Source organism: Lontra canadensis, unplaced genomic scaffold (genome assembly GCF_010015895.1).
Source record: "Lontra canadensis isolate GAN:19392208 unplaced genomic scaffold, GSC_riverotter_1.0 scaffold133, whole genome shotgun sequence".
NCBI classification, from domain to species: domain Eukaryota; kingdom Metazoa; phylum Chordata; class Mammalia; order Carnivora; family Mustelidae; genus Lontra; species Lontra canadensis.
The window spans coordinates 2,014,627-2,038,161 of record NW_022631127.1 but is presented as its reverse complement, the minus strand read 5'-3'; the positions used below and the strand labels follow the sequence as shown (position 1 = coordinate 2,038,161).

The 23,535-nt window shown below is 53.0% G+C and overlaps 1 protein-coding gene across 1 annotated transcript; it reads left to right on the top strand.

Annotated features, from left to right (window-relative positions):
• On the top strand, positions 1 to 21,238 carry MCM2 (minichromosome maintenance complex component 2). Its single transcript, XM_032842829.1, has 16 exons — positions 1 to 107; positions 1,075 to 1,304; positions 4,150 to 4,325; positions 4,461 to 4,721; positions 5,491 to 5,710; positions 5,920 to 6,127; positions 8,158 to 8,292; positions 8,602 to 8,793; positions 15,009 to 15,102; positions 15,883 to 16,133; positions 16,238 to 16,364; positions 16,949 to 17,061; positions 17,978 to 18,226; positions 19,605 to 19,787; positions 20,013 to 20,168; positions 20,579 to 21,238. Exons 1-16 carry the CDS (start codon positions 102 to 104, stop codon positions 20,687 to 20,689), a joined length of 2,712 nt encoding a protein of 903 aa, XP_032698720.1. The 5' UTR covers positions 1 to 101; the 3' UTR covers positions 20,690 to 21,238.
• The last annotated feature ends 2,297 nt before the right edge of the window (positions 21,239 to 23,535 follow it).

The following is a 23,535-nucleotide window of genomic DNA, read 5'->3' as shown; positions in this document are numbered from 1 at the left end:
TTCTTCAGCCGCCTCCCGGGCTCCGGAGGGTCACGTGAGCCGGTTTTCGCGCGAAAACTGGTTGTTGCTGGAGTGCCGGCGGGGAGCGTGGTACTGCTGCTATGGCGGTGAGCGCGCGGGGTTTCCCCGGCGGGCTGCGGGCCTGCGGTGCGGGACAGAGGTGCAGGCGGGGGTGGGGGCCGGCGGCTGGTCCCGGCGAGTCGGCATGTCTGCGGAAGCTGGGGGTCGGGGGCGCCCGCGGGCCGGGCGCGCGCCGGGATCCGGGGCGAGGGGCTGCGCGCTTCTAGTCCTTAGGCCCTCACCCTACTCCGCCCCGTCCGGATCGGGCCTCCAGATGGAGTTGGGTCCCTGGGCTCTGGTTTGAAGCGGATTTCTCCCCTATACTCCTCCCTTGCGGGCCCCCAAACCGCTCGAATCCCCGGGGATTCGGGGAATGCCTCCTCTTCCCCGCCCTCCAAGCTGGGAGCACCGAATTCCGTAACCCGAGCTCTGTGGCCGACCCGGCCACTATCATTTACTCACTCCGCACATGCTTGTGGGGCTCCCTCCCTGTGCTTGGCGCTGGGTGTAACACAAGATGGATAAGGCCCCGCATCTTTGGCCACATATTAATGTAGTGTTTTTTTTCTCCCTTTGTTTTATTTATTGTCTTTCCCCTCCACCAGCCTGTACATTCCAGATCTCTTATGCTTTGGTCACTGTCGTGTTTTGTCTCCTGTCGCAGTGGCTTGCATATTGTGGGTGGGAAGGCATGCTTACAGGAGAGGAAGGCGGGAGGAGTAGAGGAATAGGTACACAGACAAATAAGGTGTTCTTAGTGACTTGTCATGGAGAAAGCACTGGAAAATGTCAGTGTCTGGAGTATTTGAGGAAGTGATACTTGAACTGGTTCCTGTATGTCGGGAAGCCATTGGCTCTGAGAGCTTACAGGAGAGCGTTCCAGGCAGAGGGAACCTGAGATGCAAAGTCCTGAGGCTGGAGGGCTTTGGAGTGTCAGGGGACAGGGTCACAGGTGGAGAGGGCTGCCTTAAAGGATGTTAAGTCAGCCCTCACCTTCTCAGTCCTCTCCTGCAGGAATCATCGGAGTCCTTCACGGTGGCCTCCAGCCCAGCCCGGCGGCTGCGAAGTGATCCTCTCACCTCCAGCCCCGGGCGAAGCTCCCGTCGCACAGATGCCCTGACCTCCAGCCCTGGCCGTGATCTTCCCCCCTTTGAGGATGAGTCTGAGGGACTTCTAGGTACAGAGGGACCCCTGGATGAAGAGGAAGAAGATGGAGAGGAGCTTATCGGAGATGGCATGGAGAGGTATTTGCATGCAAGGCCGAGCATTCAGAGAGTTTTGCCGAGCACCCGTGGTGTGTCCAGTGACCTTGCTTTGGGTACTGGGGAGGCAGAGGAATCCGTATCCTTGCCTATGAGTGCACCTTGATGCAGGATCTAGGGGGAGACAAACAGGTCCAAGGAACCACAACATAGGCCTGAGTAACTTGCAGTATCATACATAGTCCTGGGTAAACCTTAGCTCTGTAAGATGTGCCCCTCAGGGGATGCAAGGAGTCTCTCCTGTGGTGGACCACATCAGGGATGCTGAGATTGACTTGGAAGAACAGGAAGCAAGCAGCTGAGTGTTACTGTGCAGTTGCAACTTAAAAGAAGTGTTGGGGGTGGAGGCTGGTGAATCAAGATTTCAATGCATTTCAGCAAACATTTATTACGCCTAATCTGTACCAGGCTCTGGGTTAGATAGTTTCACACTTATTAATAAAAATACAAACACGTATTAAAGGTTTTGAGACTTGGTGGTAAGGTCATAGAGTAGGCTGTGCAAGGGAGCAAGGTTAGAGTTCTGCTGCTCTGCCCCATATTTACAACCAGGATTCGGTAGATATACTACTGGTAGAATTGTTTGAATCCCCACAGCCTTATGAAGACTCTCCTTTGGGACCTTCTTTGACTCTGACTCTGGCGTTCCAAACGCGGGGTGTAGGAGAGTACCGTACAGGCCTTCCCACGGTCCATGACGGGGTGGTGGTAGGGGAGCGATGGTGCTCTCTGTGAGCCACCGGAGGGACTTGCAAGGGCTCCCTGGGCCTTTCGGGTCTTTGCATTAAATATCATCACCCAGGTGGTTGTGGATGTGCCATATGCCCCACACTCTGGAAGGAATCGGGAGCCTTTGGACAAATCAGCTCCAAAGTGTTAGACGAACATACGTTTTGAATTTTCTTCAGCATACATCTAGGGATGAGATCATTGACTCATATTTTAACTCTGTAGTTCACATTCTGAGGAACTCCTAGACTGTTTTCTGAAAGAGATCCACCATTTTATGTCCCCACAAGTGGTGTATGAGGCTTCTAATTCTTCCAGTTCTTGCTGACACCTGTTATTTTTTGGGTTTTGGTGATAGCTGTCCCAGTAGGTGTGATGTGATGTCTCATGGGGGTTTTGGTTTCCATTTCCCTGGTGGTTAATGACATGGAACATCTTTTTATGTGCTTATTGGCCATTTGTATATCTTTGGAGAAATGTCTGTTAAGATCTTTTGGCCATTTTATGATTGGATTGCTTGATTTTTTTTTTTTTTTAAATTATCGAGTTGTAAGAGGTTTTAAAATTTTATTCTGGGTACGGTTCCTTTACCAGATACATGATTTGCAAATGTTTTTGTTTCACTTTTTTTTAATGGTGTCTTTTGAGGCACAAAAATTTTTTGTTTATTTTGATAAAACCTAATTTATTAATTTTTTTAAGATTTTATTTCACAGAGGCACAGCAAAAGAGGGAACACAAGCAGGGGGATTGGGAGAGGGAGAAGCAGGCTTCCCGCACAACAGGGAGCCCGATGGAGGGCTCGATCCCAGGACCCTGGGATCATGACCCAAGCCGAAGGCAGACACTTAACCAACTGAGCCACCCAGGTGCCCCATTTATTAATTTTTTTATGGACCGATCAGAATTTCACTGAGGATGGAGGACATCTCATGTGACTTAAAATTTTCTCAAAGAGTCAGACAGATACCTTTTAACTGAAAACATTTAAGAATTCAGAAATGGGTCAACCCACACATTTACCTGGCTCCTATGGGATCTGTTTCTGGCATCAACAATATGGAATTACTTATTCTGAATTTATTTAAAAAAACAAAAATAGCCAGTCCCCCCAGTCACCATTTACCCTGAAAAAATGGAGAATTCCAGAGGATCATCTTGGGGAGGTAGTGTGGTATTAGGGAATGAGCCTGCATGTTGTGGTTGGACCGCATTTTGACACCGAGCTCTGCTGAGCGGCTCTTGGCAAAAGCCCTATCATCCTCATCTTTCCTCATCTTGCAGATGGAGTAATGATGTCTCCCTCCCAGAATTGTGGGGAGGAAAGCCGTCCTTGCTCTCAGTGGGTTCTTTGTCCAGACAGCATTCCCCTTCACATACCTGCCCAGTGACATCGTGGAAAATGAGGCCACGAGGCCTTGGAGAGGTGTTGGAGTAGCTGAGAGGGTTGATCGAGTGGGCGGGCGTTTCTGAGAGGCTGGTTTGGCTGATGTCAATAGAAAACCTTCCCAGTACTTCAAGGGGTTTGAGGCAGCATTGTCTTGGGGGTGGGGGGTGCAGGGAGAATTTGTTGGGAGGTTGGGGTCGGCTGTTTGAAGGGCCTTTTTGCCTGAAGGTTTTGTGGTTCCTCAAATTCCTGTTTCTGACTGGATGCTCAAAGCTGTCTGGAGGTCCCTCTCCCCGTTTTTATGGTGGTAAACACACATAACAGAATTTACCATCTTAACCATCTTCAAGTGTCCAGTTTGAGGGCGTTGAGTTCACTCTTGTTGTGAAACCATCTCCAGCACTTCCTTACATCCCAAACTGAATCCTGCAGTGTTTATCCTTTGTGTGACTTAGTTCACTGAATCCATTGTCCTCAAGATTCCCCCACAGTCAGACTTTCTTCCTTTTGAAGACTGAGTGATACTCCATTGTATGCACAGAGCACACTTCGTCTCTGTTGAAGATCCTTTTGGAACCTTTTATATTTCTGGCTTGGAGACTCTTATGGCCTGGGCAGGCTGGGGTTCCTGAGTCTTCTGGAGCAGGCCCAGTTCCTGGGGCGGCTTTTGTTTTGTTTTTGATACTAACGGTCTGTTTGGGGCTCCCTCAGGGACTATCGCGCCATCCCGGAACTGGATGTCTACGAGGCTGAGGGCCTGGCCCTGGACGACGAGGATGTGGAGGAGCTGACAGCCAGTCAGAGGGAGGCGGCAGAGCGGGCCATGCGGCAGCGTGACCGAGAGGCCGGCCGGGGCCTGGGCCGCATGCGCCGCGGGCTCTTGTATGGTAGGCTCAAACGTCTGTACCTCCAAGGGTACCTCCAAGCTTCCAGAGCCTTGGGGTGCTGGAAAGGGAGTTCTGGGGAAGGCAGATGGAAGGTGATAGGAAAATTTCACTGGAGGGTATCCCTTTGGCCCCCAGACAGCGATGAGGAGGACGAGGAGCGCCCCTCCCGGAAACGACGCCATGTAGAGAGGGCCACGGAAGACGGCGAGGAGGATGAAGACATGATCGAGAGCATCGAGAACCTGGAGGACCTCAAAGGCCATTCTGTGCGTGAGTGGGTGAGCATGGCAGGCCCACGCCTGGAGATCCACCACCGCTTTAAGAACTTCCTACGCACCCATGTGGATGGCCATGGCCACAACGTCTTCAAGGAGCGCATCAGCGACATGTGTAAAGGTGCGGCTCCTGTGTGTCCCCGCTGCCTCTCCACTCGCTGCAGTCCGCCTTGCCGTATTCTCCCCTGGGGGGGGTCATTCCCTTGGGCCTTTGACTGCACGTTGACTCGAGATGTGAAGTGCAGGGAATACTGGGCCCCTTGCCCGTGGCTGGACAGGAGGTGGCACCTGAAGCCCGAGATGTCTGTCCTCGGGCAAAACACAAAAAGCACTGCATGTCCGTGCTAGGGACGGTGCTGTCTAGGGACAACATCCGGACCACAGAAGCATTGTTTGACGTGCTTAAAATGTGGCAGGTTTAATGTCAAAGTCTGGATTACTACTTCAGGTAGAAAATAGCACATTTCTGTGGGACAGGAATTACATTTAAAAAGAAGCTTGTGAATCTTTCCACTATTGTCCACGTCGCTCCTTTTTGTCTCGTATTTGATGTGGTTTATTCATGGGTTTCCTCCTCGGCCCTTTTAGGCATTTTGAGTTTGCGGCCCTCCTGTAAGAGACACCCTGCATGTAGTGTTTCACGTAGTGTGACTTCCTACGTTGTGCAATGTTGCATTTTACAGATTGGGAAGTTGAGGCATAGGATGTGTCACTTACTGCCAGAGCCACACAGCTAAAGCAGGGCAGGCTTCAAAGTTGGGGCTGAGGCTTCCAGCACCAGGTCAAGGATTGGAGGGAGCAGGCAGGCCTGCCTCGTTGCGCAGGGAGAGGGATGTCACCTGCCGTGTCCCCCGCCAAGCTCTGTGCTCAGTCTGTCTTCCCTCCTACAGAGAACCGCGAGAGCCTGGTGGTGAACTACGAGGACCTGGCGGCTCGGGAGCACGTCCTGGCGTACTTCCTGCCAGAGGCTCCCGCAGAGCTGCTGCAGATCTTTGACGAGGCTGCACTGGAGGTCGTGCTGGCCATGTACCCAAAGTACGACCGTATCGCCAGCCACATCCACGTGCGCATCTCCCACCTGCCTCTGGTAGAGGAGTTGCGCTCGCTGAGGTGAGCCGGGGGCCGGGCAGGAGCTGGGGCCCCAGGGCCAAGGAGCCCCCACTCATCACCGGGCCCTCTGGCTTGGACCGGCTGAGGTGCTGTGGATCTGGCGGGCTCCCAAGTTTTCCTGGACCCACTTCACATCAGGCGCTGATCTCTGGAGGCCACGGGTCAGGCTTTGGCCTCCAGTCCTCTGACAGTCCCTCCCGTCTCCACAGGCAGCTGCACCTGAACCAGCTGATCCGCACCAGTGGTGTGGTGACCAGCTGCACGGGTGTCCTGCCCCAGCTCAGCATGGTCAAGTACAACTGCAACAAGTGTAACTTCGTCCTGGGGCCCTTCTGTCAGTCCCAGAATCAAGAGGTGAAGCCAGGCTCCTGCCCTGAGTGCCAGTCAGCTGGACCCTTCGAAGTCAACATGGAGGAGGTGAGAGGCCGCGCCCGCCAGTGGCTGCCCTTCCTGTCTACCCTGGTCCCGCCCCATGAGCTCAGCAGACAGGGGAATCAAGGTGGACTTGTGTGCTGGCCACACCCTGAGGTGAACCAGAGCTCCCGGGCCAGCCTGCTTAGTTTGGCCTGTGGGCTGTTTTTTTTAAGAATTCGGGCCAATATTTTTTTTTAATTTGTTTTTTTGTTTTGTTTTGTTTTAAGATTTTACTTGTTTGGCAGAGAGAGAGGAACCACAAGTAGGCAGAGAGGAGGTGGGGTTGGGGGAAGCAGGCTCCCTGCTGAGCAGAGAGCCTGATGCGGGGCTCAATCCCAGGACCCTGAGATCATACCTGAGCCGAAGGCAGAGGCTTAACCCACTGAGCCATTCAGGTGCCCCACGAGCCAATATTTTAAAGCGAGGCCATTTTGCTTAAAATGTCGAAGTTAATGGTTTTTCTTTTTAAGAAAAAAAAAAAAGGGAAGCTCTGGCAAAACTGGGCTCACTTCTCATTCAGCTCTCTCCTTAGTAAGGCACCTGCTTTCCCATCCCTCACTCCCATGGGGCTTTCCCTTGGCATTTCTGGTACCTGCCTCTCAGTGGGGGGCTCTAGATCATAGCTAGCTTAGACATTGCTGCACTGGATTCAGGAGGCCCTGCTTAAAGCTGCTGGGCCATTTGCCTTTGTGTTTGAATGATTTCTTCTGTAGAGTTGGGGTCATCACAGTACCTGCGGTGGGCGGGAGGGTTTGTCCAGACCCCCTTTATTGCCTTGCGGTCGTGAATGCTGGCTGCCACGCTCCCAGCGCTTTGCACCTCTGAGAAGTGCCCTAGCTGGGACCTCCTTACCAGAAAGCACCTGAGAGTTTCTGCTTGTGGCAGCCCACAGCCGAAAACAGACCTGCTCAAAAGCTCAGGTGCACCTTGCCCTGGGGAGGGTGAGCCCACACCTTGCCCGGAGTCTTCACCTGCCTGCTTTGCTCATCCTCAAGAATCTACTTACCCTGGCAGCTCCTTGAGAAAGCTCTGACACAGGAGCAGGGTTTCAGGCTCTGCTTCTACACGAGTAATACCTACAGCTCAAGTTTCTGGAGTACTTGCAAGGCCTCTAGTGGGTGGGTGATGTATAGTTCAGCTTTCCTCATACTTTTTGAGGCTAGTGGCATTATTGACCCTGAAGTCACCCAGCTAGAAAGAGGCCCAAAGGATTAGAGCTCTGCCATTTGGATCCAGAGCATCTGCTTTTAACTGCTGCATTATGTGGTCTCTTCTCTAGACTATAAATGAAATAAGGGACATTAAATTGCACGGCATGACATTCCATGTAACGTTTGGCCACAGAGGCCACACTTGGTGGAGCTCACTGTCTTGTTGGGCATTGATTTGAGTGCTTTTGATGTATGGCATGATTTTTTTTTTCTAAGATTTTTTTTACTTGAGAGAGAGAGAGCATGCATGAGTGGGGATCGGGGGTGCGAACTGTCTGCCATGCACGGAGCCCCATGTGGGGCTCACTCCCAGGACCCTAAGATCGTGGCCTGAACCAAAGGCAGACACTTAACTAAGCCTCCCAGGCTTCCCCGTATGACGTAATTTAACCTTCAGTGTGAGATTGTTCTTAGAGCGTTAGCATCCTCATTCTGCAAAGAAGATAGAGGGGACATCGCTTCCCCAGGATCACACAGCTGAAGCCACGGAGCTAGGGTTTGAACCCAGGCAGTGTGGCTGTGGCATCCATACGCACCAGCGCTCGGCTACAAGCAGGTGCGCGACTGTCTAGCAGTAAGGATGCACCCACATTGGTAGAGGCAGGAATGGGGACTGTCCATGTGTCAGTCACAGCAGTCTCTTCCTCTGCTGGCTTCAGCTCTCCGTTTTCTGGTTCACTGATGGAGATTGGAATTCTGTCTCTTCTCCTTACTCGTGGGGCCATGGCCAGGGTCAGGTGACATAGCAAATCTGGGCTTAGAAGAGTGCAAAGTCGACCATACAGAGACAGGTTCCTGTGACCCTCTGTTTGTCCCACGCAGACCATCTATCAGAACTACCAGCGCATCCGAATTCAGGAGAGTCCCGGCAAAGTGGCGGCTGGCCGGCTGCCTCGTTCCAAGGATGCCATCCTCCTCGCCGATCTGGTGGACAGCTGCAAGCCAGGAGACGAGATAGTAAGTGGCCCAGGAGCAGGCCTGGAGGGAGCCGAGTTGCTAAGGACATCAGCGTGAGCCTCTGTGTTGCAGAAAGGGTTGCTGGTCGTGGGAGGAGTAGGCTGAGTTCAGTTCTTCAGTCACTGGGAGGAGAAGAGCCTTGCCTCTTGGGTTGGAATGTAGGGAGGAGTAGTTTTGCTTTGGTCTGGGTTACTCATCTCGTCTGGCAGGGAGGAGTTGAGAAATCAGATGATGGTGGTATCGGGGAAGAGGACCCTGCCCCTGAGCCTAACGCTGGGCTGGCCCCCTGGGGTTGTCTCCCCCTCTCAGGAGCTGACTGGCATCTACCACAACAACTACGATGGCTCCCTCAACACAGCCAATGGCTTCCCCGTCTTTGCCACTGTCATCTTGGCCAACCATGTAGCCAAGAAGGACAACAAGGTCGCCGTGGGGGAGCTGACAGATGAAGACGTGAAGATGATCACCAGCCTCTCCAAGGACCAGCAGATCGGAGAGAAGGCAGGTGGAAGTCCGGGCTTCCCATGTCCAAAGGCTTTGGACAGGACAGGCCCTATGTGTGCCTTGTGCCCCGGACTTCAGAACATGCTCCCAGAGGAGGCCCCAGAACCTGGTGCTCATTCCCGGGTCCTAGGATCTGGGCTCCATTCATTCTTTCCCTTCCTGGCATCAGCTCAGTAACCGTGCCTTGACCGGGGTTGGGGTGGGGGGGAGCTGTGCTTTGGGGGAGGAGCTGGAGTGCTGGCTTCGGGGACCGACCCCTCAACGGGATGGGGCTGTGATGAGGCATCAATGGGTCGGGTCGAGCCCAGGTTCAGAGCTGAAACAGGCAGAGCATTAGGAATAATTTGTCTCGTGAGGGTGTCCCCTGGTGTCAGACTCCTACCGACGGTGGTTTCTCCAGGAGGAATGCTACCCCAAGGGGGTTTTAGGGTTTTGGGTTTTTGTAATTGTAGTTGTTTTTGCCAAAGGTTGGGGAGCTAGGGATTAAAGAGCCAGAGCCTCGGCAGGGGCTCCATCTGACTTGATGATCCTTCCCTTGAGGGCGGGGCCACATCTGGTGCACTCACCTTTGTCACCTCCACCTGGGCCACCGAGATTTGGGGTTTCAGCAGGAAAACCAGGGGCTTCCCCAGCCTTGGGATGACAAGAACTTCGTTGTGCCAGCATACTCAGTCCTTGAATACCTCATAGGGCTGCGTTCTAGCATCGTGGTGGAAGTCAGACACAGTCCTTCCCTTCCTGGAGCTTATAGTGAATTAGGATCCCCAATACTAAAGTCTTTTCATAGGATCAGTAACGTGGGAAGACAGCCACAGCCCGTGATTCTTTGCTTCCTGTTCTTCCCAGAGGAAAATTAGTACTTACACAATGCACATGATTTTGGACCCCTCACCGGTATTTGAGCCAGTTTCTCCAGGGTTGGTGACCTGGGCCTCGCTGCCTGTGACCTGGTGTGCGTCAGTTGTGTGCACGTGTGCCTGAGCTGCTAAAGGAGCAGTGTGCTTCTAGAGCCCTCTTTCCCTCTGCTTCAGTTCTCAGCCACTGTTCTCCCACTCTGTTGAGGAGACAGGAACGGTGGCAGATAGAACGTGGGAGGCGGGGTGTGCTTGACTTAAGGCTTTGGACAGGATGGGCCCTATGTGTGCCTTGTGCCCCGGACTTCAGAACTGCGCCCAGCGGCCCTAACATACAAGGCTCTACCACACTTCTGTGTGGTGATAGCTGCTGTTTTGTCTGCCTCCTTGTCCATGAAGCTGACTATGCCATGCAGATGTGTCCCGGCGTCATGGTAGTGACTGTTCCAAGTTCAGTTACACCTGCACACTTACACCATGATCCCATCAGGGTTGGAGATGGTGACTTCTAAACAGAGATCCTGGGGCACCTGGGTGGCTCAGTGGGTTAATCGTCTGCCTTTGGCTCAGGTCATGATCTCTGGGTCCTGGGATCCAGCCCTGCACTGGGCTCTCTGCTCAGCAGGGAGCCTGCTTCTCCCTCTCTCTGCCTGCCTCTCTGCCTGCCTCTCTGCCTGCCTCTCTGCCTACTTGTGATCTCTCACTCTCTGTCAAATAAATAAAATAAATCCTTTAGAAGGATCTAGAGGGGATCCTTCTAGAGAGGATGAGATCTCTGTGGGACACTTTTCTAAGCCTCATCAGGGAAGGAAGGCTGTGTGATACCACGGAGGGTTGATCTGTACTGACCCCTTTAGTCCACTGTTAGGGTGGATATTTTTACTAAGAACTTGGACAAAGACAGCAACTATACTCGGTAGTTTTGGGCACAAACTGAGAGGAGGAGAGTCTTGTCACGATGGGGCTCATTTGAACTATTTAAGCCACAGGTTTGCAATTTGGTGGCCTATGGGCCACCTACGGCTTGCTGATGGGTTTTGTTGGGTTGGTGGGTGGTTCTGTGTTTCCTTTTCTTTTGGTTTGCTTTTATTTTTGAAGTAGTTATCATCCTCTAGGCATCGAGATGCCACAAAAAAATCTGGAAGCCCTGGTTTGTGACCATCCAAGCATCTGCCATTGCTAGGTCTTTGTTTCTGTCCAGTGATGACTGATGGGAGAGCTGAGGGGCAGCTGCCCTTGCCGACAGGACATGCTGCTCCCTGCCATCTGTCCTCGCCACCCCCTGCTCCCTCCTCTGCAGCCTGATGAACTCAGCTTGCCTTCCCGTCCATTTGGTTTTGTGGGCCCTGGCCACTGACAGGTAGAAATCATCAAGGGGTAAGTGCCCTCCCTGCCCAGCACTTAGATTTTAAAGGAGAATCAGTCTGGAGCCAGACTCCTTGGGTTTGGCTTTTGGCTTGATCCTCGGTTTGACCAGGTGAGGTGTAGGTACTCTACAGTAATCAGGTGAGGTGTAGGTACTCTACGGATGAGCTGACGGTAGGCGGTACCCCTGGGTAGAGCTGTCACGAGGGTTACGTGGACGTGTGCGCATGAATGCTGCACTGCCGCATGCTCAGCGGCTAGCTGTTATTGCACGTCAGTACAAAATTTTTAAACTACTGGTACAAACACTGGATGGGCGTGCCGGCCAGGACAGTGGATGTTAAAAACGTTAAGGACCATAGGAGGATTAAAAATAGCTTTGGGGCACAGTAGACATTTCCTGTGCATTGTCTTGTGGTCCCAGTGGCTATGCAGGTGGGAACTTGGCCTCCCTTCATGGCAGGCTGTTCTGAGGGATAGGGCAGTGCGTGCTGAGAATTAAGAGCATGGGCTTCAGATTCAGAGGAATCTGGGGTCATGTCCTGCCTCTGTCACGTAGGAACAGACAGTGTGACAAGAGCCTTGGTTTGTTTCCTCCTTTTTGATGGGGGGACCCTGGTATCACAACTTGAGCCAAAGGCAGACGCTTAACCGACTGAGCCACCCAGGAACCCCTGACTTTTCCTTTCTTCCTAGGGGGTACCTTTGCCTGTTACTCTCTCGGACCACCTGGTTGGCGACAGGCAGCATGAGCTTTAGTGTGGTGGCCTCCTTGTCCTCCAGACTCTAGGGATGCCCGTCTGGATGCAGTGGGCGATTTGCAGGAGGGGAGCTGAGCTTGGGCAGCTGGTGCATGACAGGCAGGAAGGGGGCCTGCTGCTCTTAGTCCTGAAGGGAGACATTACCTCACCCTTGCAGGGGTGCCTGCTATAGGAACAGCTCTGAGAATCGGTCTGGGTAAGGAGAGGTGAGGGACAGGCACCCTCGCACACCCACCAGTCGTACAGGAGAATGAGACATCCGTAGCGTCTTGTCTCTCCCGACATTCCCAGCACAGGTAGGGGTACAATGGAAGAGGCTTGCATACTGAGCCCAGAGTATCTGCCTGACACCGTGTTCGTAATTTCCAGGTAGTAACCATGGTAATGGTCCTATAACGGAGGTGTCATGGGTGCCCATTTTATTGATGAATAAACTGAGGCCCAGCATAAGTAAGCCACCACGCAGCATAGCTGCTGATGACTGAACTGGGATCTCCACCCAGGCAGTCTGGTCTGACTCCGCTCTGGTGACTACTCTGCTCCCTCTCCCTGTTACTGCAGCTCAGGAAGGATGTGTGTGTGTGTATGTTGGGGGCGTGGGGGGCTTGGGTATGTGAGTTCTGTGGCCACCCAAGCATGAGTCCTGGTCTGAACATCAAAACCTTATTACAGAAACTCGCAGACATACTCATGGAGTGGTTACAGTGAACCCCACATGTCCCACCCCTGGCTCCACCCGCAGCTGGAGTCGGACCACCCCTGTGTCCTGTCTACTCGCGCCCAGTCCCCTCAATGACTGTAGACAGTTGCCCATGTGGCGTCTGACCTGCAACTGTGGATCTCTAACGGGCCCTCCCTGTTGCACCGAACCACAGCACTGCAGCCACACTTTAAAAATGTTCGCGGTTCCGTGGTAGCAAGTATTTCGTTGGTGACCACATTTCCCTGATTATCCTACTTCTTTCTTTTTTTAAAAGTGGTGTCCGTGTCCAAGGAAGGCCCACATATTGGGACCAACTGATCTGCCTCTTCAGTCTGTCTTCAGGTCCCCTCTCCCTCTCCTCTTTTTTTGTGGAAGAACATAGGTTGTTTGTCCCATTGAGATTTCCGGTGTGGATGGTGCTGATGAGGTCTTTGTCGAACATGTTCCTGGGCTTCCTTTTTTTCTATGAATTGTCACCGCGATGCACACACTTAATCAGTCTCCAGGCTGATTTCTCTTTGGGTGGGGTCTGTGGCGAGATGGGCCAGCGGTCTGTATTCCCACACGGCACCTCACATCTCCTTGTTTCCCTGTGATTTTAGCGGCCGCTGACAATCCTTGGCCAAACCCGCTCATTCATTAGGGCTTATGAAATGACAGTCTTCTAACTCCAAATCCTCCTTCATTTATTTCCTGAAATGCTTCTACGTAAAGAAACTTCTCTTTATTAACTACTGGACTGTGCTCAGGTAGAGGTCTTATAGAAAAAGTAGGATCGTGCTTGATCTTCCCTTCACTGACCAATTTTCAAAATCACGAATGGTTCTCCTCCTGAGGTGACCACTGAGTGTCATCACAGATGACCAATTTTCAAAATCACGAATGGTTCTCCTCCTGAGGTGACCACTGAGTGTCATCACAGATGAGCAGACTTCAATGTCATCGAGGCTTTGACGTTACAGTGACCATCCAGGTGATGCCTGGTTAGTTGCCAAGCGTGAAGCCCATCATCCTGAGTCCTATTGGTGTGACCCTGGGTCTCTCATAGCTTTCTTCTTTATTTTATATAACACACTGCAGGTTCTTTTTGCCCATTTGCTGCCCCAGACCTGGGATTGGCCATTTCTCCTAATAGCCCCATGGGAAGTAGAATTTTCTTTCCATGGGAAACAGTGTTTAGAGAGGCCGGTCTCTACAGCATCAGGCCCGGGTCCCCAGGCATCACCTAATGCAGTCCCACCTCCCCTCGGGCTGGGTTTTGTAGGAGTCGTTAGGGCCAAGAAAAGAACCAGCCAAAGTGTCCATGTGGAAACTGACTTCCCCCCCTGACTTATTATATAAAGTAACAACAGCAGGCATGTCTGGCTCAGTACCAGTGGTACTGGCAGATCCTCTTTCCAGAAGGACCTGCTGGTCACTCCCCCCCCCCCGCCCCGTCACCGGCAGCAGCGCCCAGTGGCCATCCGCAGGATAAACTGCTGAGCCCTGACTCCAGCTCTAAGGACTGGATGTCTCCCACCTACCTTTATGCTTCCAGGGAGCCCTGAGGAAGCAGTTCTTCCCTCTGCCTGCTGGGCAGGTGGGACATCCAGATCCAACACAGTGTGGGGGTGGGCTGGCCCCCTCTTGATTTTCAGCACTGACTTTCCTGCTTCCAGGCTCCCTTTCCCCCGGGGCCTGCTGCATTATAAGCCACCTCGGCGTGACCTGTAAGGAGGAAAGGAGGTGCACGCTGTGCTTCTGTGGAGCCCCTCCATGCAGGTGGCAGAAAGGTCGAGAACAGTAAAAGCGTGCAGGTGGAGACGGAAGCTGCTTCCTACTGGCAGGACATTTCTTTGTCTTTGCTGGTTCTGTCTTTAAAAATCACGCAGATTTTGAGATTCTCTCTTTTTTCCTCTTCCCTGCCCTGTCTTCTTCTCTCAGGCACAAGTAGATGTCTCCGTGACTTACCAGTTGAAATGATGACTTCCCGATGGGCCCATTGCCTGAATGTTCTATATTTATCACGTTTGGCTACCACAGCATAGCCGGGAGCCAGGCGCTTGTATAAACCTCTCACTTGGGGCCCACCCAGTCCTCTGAATTGGCTTGTGATACCTGTCTTCCATCTGAGGAGACCGAGGCTCGGGCAGCCACAGAGCCCGGGGGAGGGGTCTTGCTGCATCTGTGTTGTCAAAGCCACCATTGCACCGTTTTGCGGGCCTGGGTCTTCTTTCTGCTACCTTTGGGTAGTCCTTTCTGACATATGACCAAAAAGGGGGTCCACCTGAGGTTCTGTCAGACTGTGAAGTTCTGTGATTCTCAGGAAGAGCCAACTCATGACCTGGCCCAAGGTCAGAGGACAGGGCTTAGTGCTGGGGCCTAGTGGGACTGTGGCAGCTGTGGTGTGCACACTCTGGGGCTGGAGACATCCCTGTTCGCTAAGATTGGAGCAGGTGGGGGAACATACCATGTGTGTGTGTGTTGGGGGGGGTTGGCCCAGACTCAGAGCAGAGGTGCCTCTTCTCACTGGCTCTTCCTCCCTTGCAGATCTTTGCCAGTATTGCTCCTTCCATCTATGGGCACGAAGACATCAAGAGAGGCCTGGCACTGGCTCTGTTTGGAGGGGAGCCCAAAAATCCAGGTGAGCGGCATTGGGCGCCACCCCCCCCTTTCCTCTATGTTGCAGGCTATCAGACAAGACAGGACACCGGGTGCCTGGGGAGAAAGTACAAGTTAGCAGATGGCCAGACCACGTGTGGCTCAGTCGTTGTAGGGAGAGCGTAGCCCATGGCTGTGGCACCTTGGGCTGTTTTAGCTATAAAAATAATACGTTAGTATGTAGAGGTAATTACACCCTCTTCTTAAATTGTTAGAAGTCACAGAAAGGTGGAGGTCCCCGCTGACCACCGTTTCTAGTCCAGTCCCCTCCTGGCGGGTCACTCATGGACCTTTGTATGGCCGTTCACAAAGACTTACACGTGTACTTAGACAATGACACAGTTCCATGGTGTGCATATGTTTCTGCTTATAAGCACAGTGTTTCCTGTGACTGTGTAAAGTACGCAGCTTACCTCTCCCTGCTCATTAGCATGTGGGGGGCGTCCTTTCTGCATTGGTACACACTGAGCAGATTCATTCTCCTAAGCAACCGTATCAAGGTCCCCATAGCACAAATACATAGCTGTTCGTCTTGCTGGAGATCAGTCTTTACTAGGGGCATCTTTATGCTCGCGGCCCTGTGCCCCCATCACTCTGGGTTTGGTTCTCAGCAGTGGGATTGCTCGTCCTAGGGCCTTGTATCCCTTTCTAGAAGAGTATGTTTTGCCCTCAGCATAAGCAGCCTGAGCAATTAGGGATAACCCGGCTATGTCTTGCGCCCCGCCCTCCCTCTCACCCCCACCTCCGTCCTTGCCTTCTCCAGGGGGTAAGCACAAGGTGCGAGGCGACATCAATGTGCTCTTGTGTGGAGATCCCGGCACAGCCAAGTCTCAGTTCCTGAAATACATTGAGAAAGTTTCTAGCCGAGCCATCTTCACCACTGGGCAGGGGGCTTCGGCCGTGGGCCTCACGGCGTATGTCCAGCGGCACCCCGTCAGCAGGGAATGGACGTTGGAGGCGGGAGCCCTGGTTCTGGCTGACCGAGGGGTGTGTCTCATTGATGAATTCGACAAGGTGGGTCCTTAGGCATCGGGATGTGTTGGCTTAGTCCTGAGTAGGGAACAAGGTTAGTGGGGCGGCGGTTGGGGCCAAGCGTCACACATTTGAACCTCCTGTAGATGAATGACCAGGACAGAACCAGCATCCACGAGGCCATGGAGCAGCAGAGCATCTCCATCTCCAAGGCCGGCATCGTCACCTCCCTCCAGGCTCGCTGCACTATCATCGCTGCGGCCAACCCCATAGGTACGCCAGGCACGACAGCCATGGGGCTTGGGGACTGCCACAGGGAGGCCTCTGCTCAGGGAATAGAAGCCCGCAGCGTCCCTTGGCCAGTCCCGACATCGGAGGAAGGAACTGGACACCAGAAAACCTTTCTCTCTCCCATGGTTCTTGCTAGGGGCGCCCAGAAGCAAGACTTGGTGTCTTTTGTTGCACCATGTTCTCAGAACCCGCTTTGGACGTTTTCCTCAGGAGACAAGAGAAAAATCCAGTGCGTTGTCTCAGTTGGAGTGGAGTTGGTTGTTGATCCCAGCCAGCATGTGTGGGCAGAGAGACTGGTACCTCGCCCACCTTATTCTTGGCTTTTCCTGCTGGGAGTTGATTAGACCTTTAGTCTCGAGGCTGTTTTAGGCCAGTGCTCCAGGAAAGCCTTTTTCCATGTCTTGTCGAGAACGCCTGGCAGATAGCAGGCACTGAGCCTTCCTTTCCCGAAGTCGTCTTCCTCTCCTGTCGCTGAAGCAGCGTGAGGTTGGCGAGAACTTTGTGCTCAGAAGAAGAGCAGGTCGAAGGAGCATGCGCCCTGATGGACAGGTGCCTTTGTGTTGCAGGAGGCCGCTATGACCCCTCGCTCACCTTCTCAGAAAACGTGGACCTCACAGAGCCTATCATTTCCCGCTTCGACGTCCTGTGTGTGGTGAGGGACACGGTGGACCCAGTCCAGGTACACCACCCCATGTCCCGGGCCTTGTGCAGTGAGGAACCTTAAGTAAGGTGTGGGGGCCTGGGTCATGTCAGGTGCGGAGATAGGGATGCTGCTCAGACTGTGGCGTTCATCCGAAAGTCAGCCTTGGTTTCTCTTTCCTTCACTGGCCCATGTCCGCTGCCCCTCTGGCATCGCCCACTGTCTGCCACCGGGCCCTGCTGGCCCAACCGTGGGCTCCCACCTGCCTCTCACTGCATCCCTGCTACAGCCGAGTCCTTGGCTTCTCTTGCTCTGACCCAGAGTACTGCGGTCGGGATGTTGGCTTCCACTCCCACGCCCGTTTAAGGTCTTCTCCAGTTGGGAGTCCAGCCTGTCTTCTGAAACACAGAAGGTGAATTAATGCCTTTTTTCCACTTGCTGGCAGCTTCCATTGTAACCAGGGGAGAATCCCCTGGGCCCTGAGAGGCCTCCTCTAGGCCTGTCTCTCCTCCTTGTTCCCTTCACGTCTCCCACCCTGGCCACACCACCCTGTTTCCCTCCCCTGCAGCTGCTGGGCCTCGGCTTGTCATCATACTCTTTGCTCTTCCCGGAAGCTCATCCTGGATTGCTGACTGGCTGAGGCGCTCTGGCAGCCTCGGCTGGAGGGGTCTCCTGGGCCCTCCCTCCTGGGCACAATCCTCTCTGTGGCTATTGGGAAACTGCACCTGTCCCCTCTGCTCTCCCTGAGAGTCAAGCTCGAGCTTTGTCATGTGCAGCGGTGACCCCCCCCCCCCCCCCCCGCACCCTTGCTGCCTGGCACGTAGTATGCATCAGACGGTGCCGTTGCAAGAATGTCCTCCGGCACCTGCGGCTTCCACTCCTTCCAGCGAGCCGGCTTTCTCCACGCCGGGTCACAAGACTCACCCTGCAAGTCCCCTCACTTGTCTTGTCTTAGGATGAGATGCTGGCCCGCTTTGTGGTTGGCAGCCATGTCAGACACCACCCCAGCAACAAGGAGGAGGGGCTGGGTGGCAGTGGCACCCAGGAGCCCGCCATGCCCAACACGTACGGTGTGGAGCCCCTGCCGCAGGAGGTCCTGAAGAAGTACATCATCTATGCCAAGGAGAGGGTCCACCCAAAGCTCAACCAGATGGACCAGGACAAGGTGGCCAAGATGTACAGTGACTTGAGGAAAGAGTCCATGGTGAGGACCCAAGGCTCCGCCGGGGGTAGGGGAGTAGGGCAAGGTGCGGGGAGAGCTCAGCAGAAGCTTCTTTTGCTTTGTGGTCCATTCATCGAAGAAGCACTAGAGCTAGAATGCCTGTCCAAAATGATAACATGGATACCTTGACCACTTTGTTTCAGATGGAATGTAGACGTACGTGTGTTTGTCTGTCTGGGTATGGGGCCAAGGTCTCCTGAGTGTTGGCCACTGGTTAAGTTCTGTGCTAATTTTGTGAATCTCACCACCTAAATAGGTGGTCTGAACGAGTATGCCTTCTTTTTTTTTTTTAAAGATTTTGTTTATTTTATTATTATTTTTAAAAATATTTTATTTATTTATTTGACAGACAGATCACAAGTAGTCAGGCAGGCAGAGAGAGAGGAAGGGAAGCAGGCTCCCCGCTGAGCAGAAAGCCCGATGCAGGGTCCGATCCCAGGACCCTGGGATCATGACCTGAGCTGAAGGCAGAGGCTTTAACCCACTGAGCCACCCAGGCGCCACAAGATTTTATTTATTTATTTGACAGACAGAGGTCACAAGTAGGCAGAGAGGCAGGCAGAGAGAGAGGAAGGGAATTAGGCTCCCCGCTGAGCAGAGAGCCCGATGTGGGGCTCGATCCCAGGACCCTGAGATCATGACCTGAGCTGAAGGCAGAGGCTCAACACACTGAGCCACCCAGGTGCCCCGATTATGCATTCTTTTGTCATGGAGCGAAATTTAATATAGCAGCTAGCATGCAGCTGGAATACAGAACCCTTTTTTTTTTTTAGAGATTTATTTGTTTATTTCAGAGAGAGAGAGCTTGAGTGAGCAAGGGGAGGGGCAGAGGGAGAGAGTGAATCCCTATACAGACTCCCTGACATGGGGCTCGATCTCATGACCCTGAGATCATGACCTGAGCTGAAATCAGGAGTGGGCCACTTAACCGACTGAGCCACCCAGGCGCCCTTGGATTGCAGAATTCTTGTGGATTGGTAGGTCTCACCCACCTAACCAAGACAGCAGCTTCTTTGTTTTTTTTTTTGTTCATTTGTTTGATTTTTTTTTTTTTCTTTTTACCTTTCAACTTCATGAGGTCCTTGGAGAGCATTTGGCTTACTTTTTTTTACAAACAGCTTTTTTTCTGCACACGTCGCACAGATATGTGCAGCACTCACATGAGATGGAAACAAGCACAACTGGTCACAGGCCTTTCGGACTCTGGGATGCACACAGTGAGCGGTGGGAGGGAAGGTGCAGGTGGGATGGCGCCAGGCCACGAGCGTGCAGCCTATGTAGGAGTCGCTGGTAGCGCTACTTCTCTGTTTTCCTTGCCTCTGTCTCCGGCCTGAGTAGCCCTAACACTGTCCTTCCCCAGGCCACAGGCAGCATCCCCATCACTGTGCGGCACATTGAGTCCATGATCCGCATGGCAGAGGCCCACGCACGCATCCACCTGCGGGACTACGTGATTGAGGATGACGTCAGCATGGCCATCCGCGTGATGCTGGAGAGCTTCATCGACACGCAGAAGTTTAGCGTCATGCGCAGCATGCGGAAGGTGGTGGATGGGACCCACGGTGCGGGCCTGGGGGCGTGGCTGCCGTGGCGGGCATCTTGAGGCTCTGGATCTGGTCTCTGCTGTCCTACCTGGCTGCTCGGGCCAGTCGCGGTGGCGGAGGGTGGGGGGGGGTGTGCAGCGGCATGGTGGGGACTGGTCATTCTCTGGTAGCCTGGAGGGTCCCGGTGAGGAAGGGCGTCACTTGACTTCGGCTGTCCTCTGCAGACTTTTGCCCGCTACCTTTCATTCCGGCGTGATAACAACGAGCTGCTGCTCTTCATACTGAAGCAGTTAGTGGCGGAACAGGTGACATACCAGCGCAACCGCTTCGGGGCCCAGCAGGACACTATCGAAGTGCCTGAGAAGGACTTGGTGGACAAGGTAGGGGCACAGCTGGGAGGGAGGGCTGCTTCCTGGGGAGCTGTCTGGCATCTCTGGGGATGGGAAGTCCTTGCTCCACGGTGAAGCAGGCAGGCCTCGGATGGGAGCGATTCCTTAGATGCTCGTGATGTACCGAGCCCCGTTCTGTGCAGTTGCACTTGACCGTGCTGAGCCCTGTTACTGCCATCCCATCTCACAGAGGAGATAGACACACGGCAACTGAGGACAGAGCTTGTCCGCGTTTACAGGCAGTGGGCAGAGCTAAGATCTCAAGCCTTGTGTCTGCCTCCAGACCCCGACTCAGTTTAGCCCCGCCAGGGATGGCCCTCAGACATCGCACCAGCGCCATAGGCTTTGCTGCGGACCGGCTGGAGCTCGTTTTCATGGCTCTCGACGTTTTCTCTTTTCAGGCTCGTCAGATCAACATCCACAATCTGTCTGCCTTTTATGACAGTGAGCTCTTCAGGATGAACAGGTTCAGCCATGATCTGAAACGGAGAGTGATCCTTCAGCAGTTCTGAGGCTCGGGGCCATCCACAGCAGCCCGCTGAGATCCTGCCGGGGCCGACTCCACCTGCTCTCAGGCGTACAACACCCGACCGCTAAGGGACCCCAGAGGGTGTGTGGGGCCCCCCAGCTGAACCACTCAGCTCCCACCACCGCCTCCTGGGCTCAGGCAGGGCTGGGAATGAGGCCCTTTGTTTCTATGGCTCCACTCCCTGCCCTTCATGTTGTCTTAGGTGGGCACGCTCTGCTAGTGTCCCTCTGTCACGTGCTTGGCAGCCCACCGCCTATGGGAGCTTGGTCTCCACTTTTTCCCTTGGACCGGAGTCCCTTGTGTTTTGGGTTCTGCAGTCCGTTTTAGATGACCGAGCATATGAGGGTATTCTGAGAACTTGTTGCCCTCTTGGTGTGAGTTCTGGTCCTGGATGTTTCTACACTTTGGCCAAAGAGCAAGTTCAAGGTATTTGTAGTGTTTTCCTGAACTCTGTCCCACAGGTTTCTCTGGGCTTCTGTGAGTAGAGAAAATGTGGGCAGAAGAGCATACAACATGTGACGTGGCCCCTTCCCCGCCCTGGGGCCAGGGATTGCTTGGGTTGGGAGGTGGGAATGAGGCTTGTCCCTGGTACCAGTTGTGCCTAGCCAGGACTGGTTGTCACCATTGCTGTGCTCGTTTGTTTTCTTTTACTAGCCAGTCCCCATTCTCTTGTTGTACATTCAATTTTTGTTTCTGTAGTTTTTATTTTTAATAAAATCTAAACAGTGGTGGCTGTTATTCTGAATTGTGTGTTTGTATCATCACACAGGCTTTCCTGCACTCTCCTTGAAGACCTTTCCCATCTTTCGTTTTTGGTGTTTGTCAGAGGTAGATTTGGCGGTAAGAGCTGTCTTATTTGTGGATGTGCAAAAAGCAAAAATGGTATTGCTTTTCCTAGGGAATTCAGTTGGCATTTGCTGCCTCTGTGACTTCTGTGGAATCCACAAGAACCAGAGAACAGACTTGCACACCTGAAGGGACTGGAGGTAATCTGGTCCTGCTTCCAAAGGGAGCCCTATTGTTCATCTCGACAGCATCGCCATCTGGCCTCTACCTGGAAACACCCAGCTCCGATCAGCTGCCCTCGGGATGGGTGGACACCTACCATTCTTCGTGTTTCTTACCTGAGGTGTAGCAGAAATGTCTCCTTACAGCTTCACTCTGGTTCAAATTATCCTTTCTGGAGACTTCCAGGATGAGTCCTTCCTGTGAAAGTCCTTCAGATGTTCAATGAACCTCTTGTTTGATTTCCTTATTCCGTTCCTTGCACATCTCCTGGTGAGTCCGATAAGGGGAAGGCCCTGAGGGATGTGGGGCGATCTCAAAGGAAGCAGTCAAGTATTGGGGAACTGAATTGGGGAGGGGTGGGATAAGGAAGTGGCCCCTGTAAATGTGAGATCTTTAGGAGGAAGAATGGGAAGGAGCCAGTCCCCAGGAAAAAGCAGTTGGTGTGGCTGAAGCTTGAGGGGTGGAGGGGGAGCGCTGGGGCAGGAGCTGGGCCTTGGAGGGCTTACAGCCTGAAAGGAAAGTCTGTTTACGCAGAGAACACATCTGTCACCAGATGAGTGGGTTCTCCACACCACCTCAATTCACTTCACAGTCAGACATTGGGTGTCCTACAGTTTTTTCCTTTAAAGATTATTCGAGAGAAAGAGAGTGCATAAGCAGGGGAGAGGGACAGAGGGAGAGGGAGAGGCAAACTCCCCACCGACCAGGGAGCCCCAGACGGACATGGGGCTGGATCCCAGGACCCCTGAGATCATGACCTGAGCCAAAGGCAGACGCTGAACCAACTGAGCCACCAAGGCGTCCCTGGGTGTCCTACAATGTAAGGCAGCTCGGACACTATCTGGAATCAGCATGCAGACCCCTCAGGGTAAGGACTCAGTCCTGCAGCACTGCACCCACTTCAGTCACTGGTTGCATGTAGTGGGGCCCCAGGTTTCCCACATTTAGGTCCAATTTGCCTGCAAATCACAGATTCCCACGACCTCCCCACCAGGTTTGATAATTTGCTTTAACAGCTCACAGAGCCCAGGACAGCAGTTGGCTTATTAGGACCGACGTAATTACTACATACTGAGGGATACAAATGATCAGTCGGAGGGAGAGAGACATGGCGGGGGGCATCCCAAAGAGTCCTACACGCAGGAGCTTCTGTCTCTGTGGAGTTTAGGGAGGTGGCACCCTCCTGGCGCATGGCTGTGTTCTTGTTTGCCAAGCCAGAAGATCCTCAAACCCCTTCAGTTAGGGCTTTTTCTGGAGGCTTCATTCCCTAGGCACAATGATGAAATCATTGGCCATTTGTGATTAGCTCAACCTCTAGTCCTCCCCTCCCCAGAGGCCAGGGGCTGGGGATGAAAATTCCAACCCTTCCATCCCAGGGTTGGTTCCCAGGGCACCCTTGGGGGCTTTCCGAAAGTCACCTCTTTAAGCTCTTGTGTAATTGAAAGGGCTTGTTAGGAGTAAGTAACGGCATTCTTTCCACCTTTACTTGGAGCTTTAGGAGCTAAGATAAAACTGAGATATTAGAACGAAAGATGCTCCTTTCCTCTTATCACTTAGGAAATTATAAAGACGTCAGGAGCCTGGGGTGAAGACAAAATATGTATACTATACATTGTTCTGTTCTTTAGGAACCAAGATGAGAGATCTGATTGTTTTTTTCATTGAGATATAATTGACGCATAACATTCTATTAGTTTCAGACGTACAACGTGATTGGATCTTTGTACATGCTGCAGAGTGATCACAGTGAGTCTAGTTAGCATCCATCACCCCACATAGCTATAGATGCTTTTCCTGTGATGGGGAATTTTAAGGACTTTT

Bases quoted from the DNA above. Each gene is read 5' to 3' on its own strand.
- MCM2 (XM_032842829.1), top strand. The intron at 4,326-4,460 runs GTAGGCTCAAAC...TTTGGCCCCCAG, and splicing joins GCGCCGCGGGCTCTTGTATG to ACAGCGATGAGGAGGACGAG. The intron at 19,788-20,012 runs GTGGTGGATGGG...TGTCCTCTGCAG, and splicing joins TCATGCGCAGCATGCGGAAG to ACTTTTGCCCGCTACCTTTC.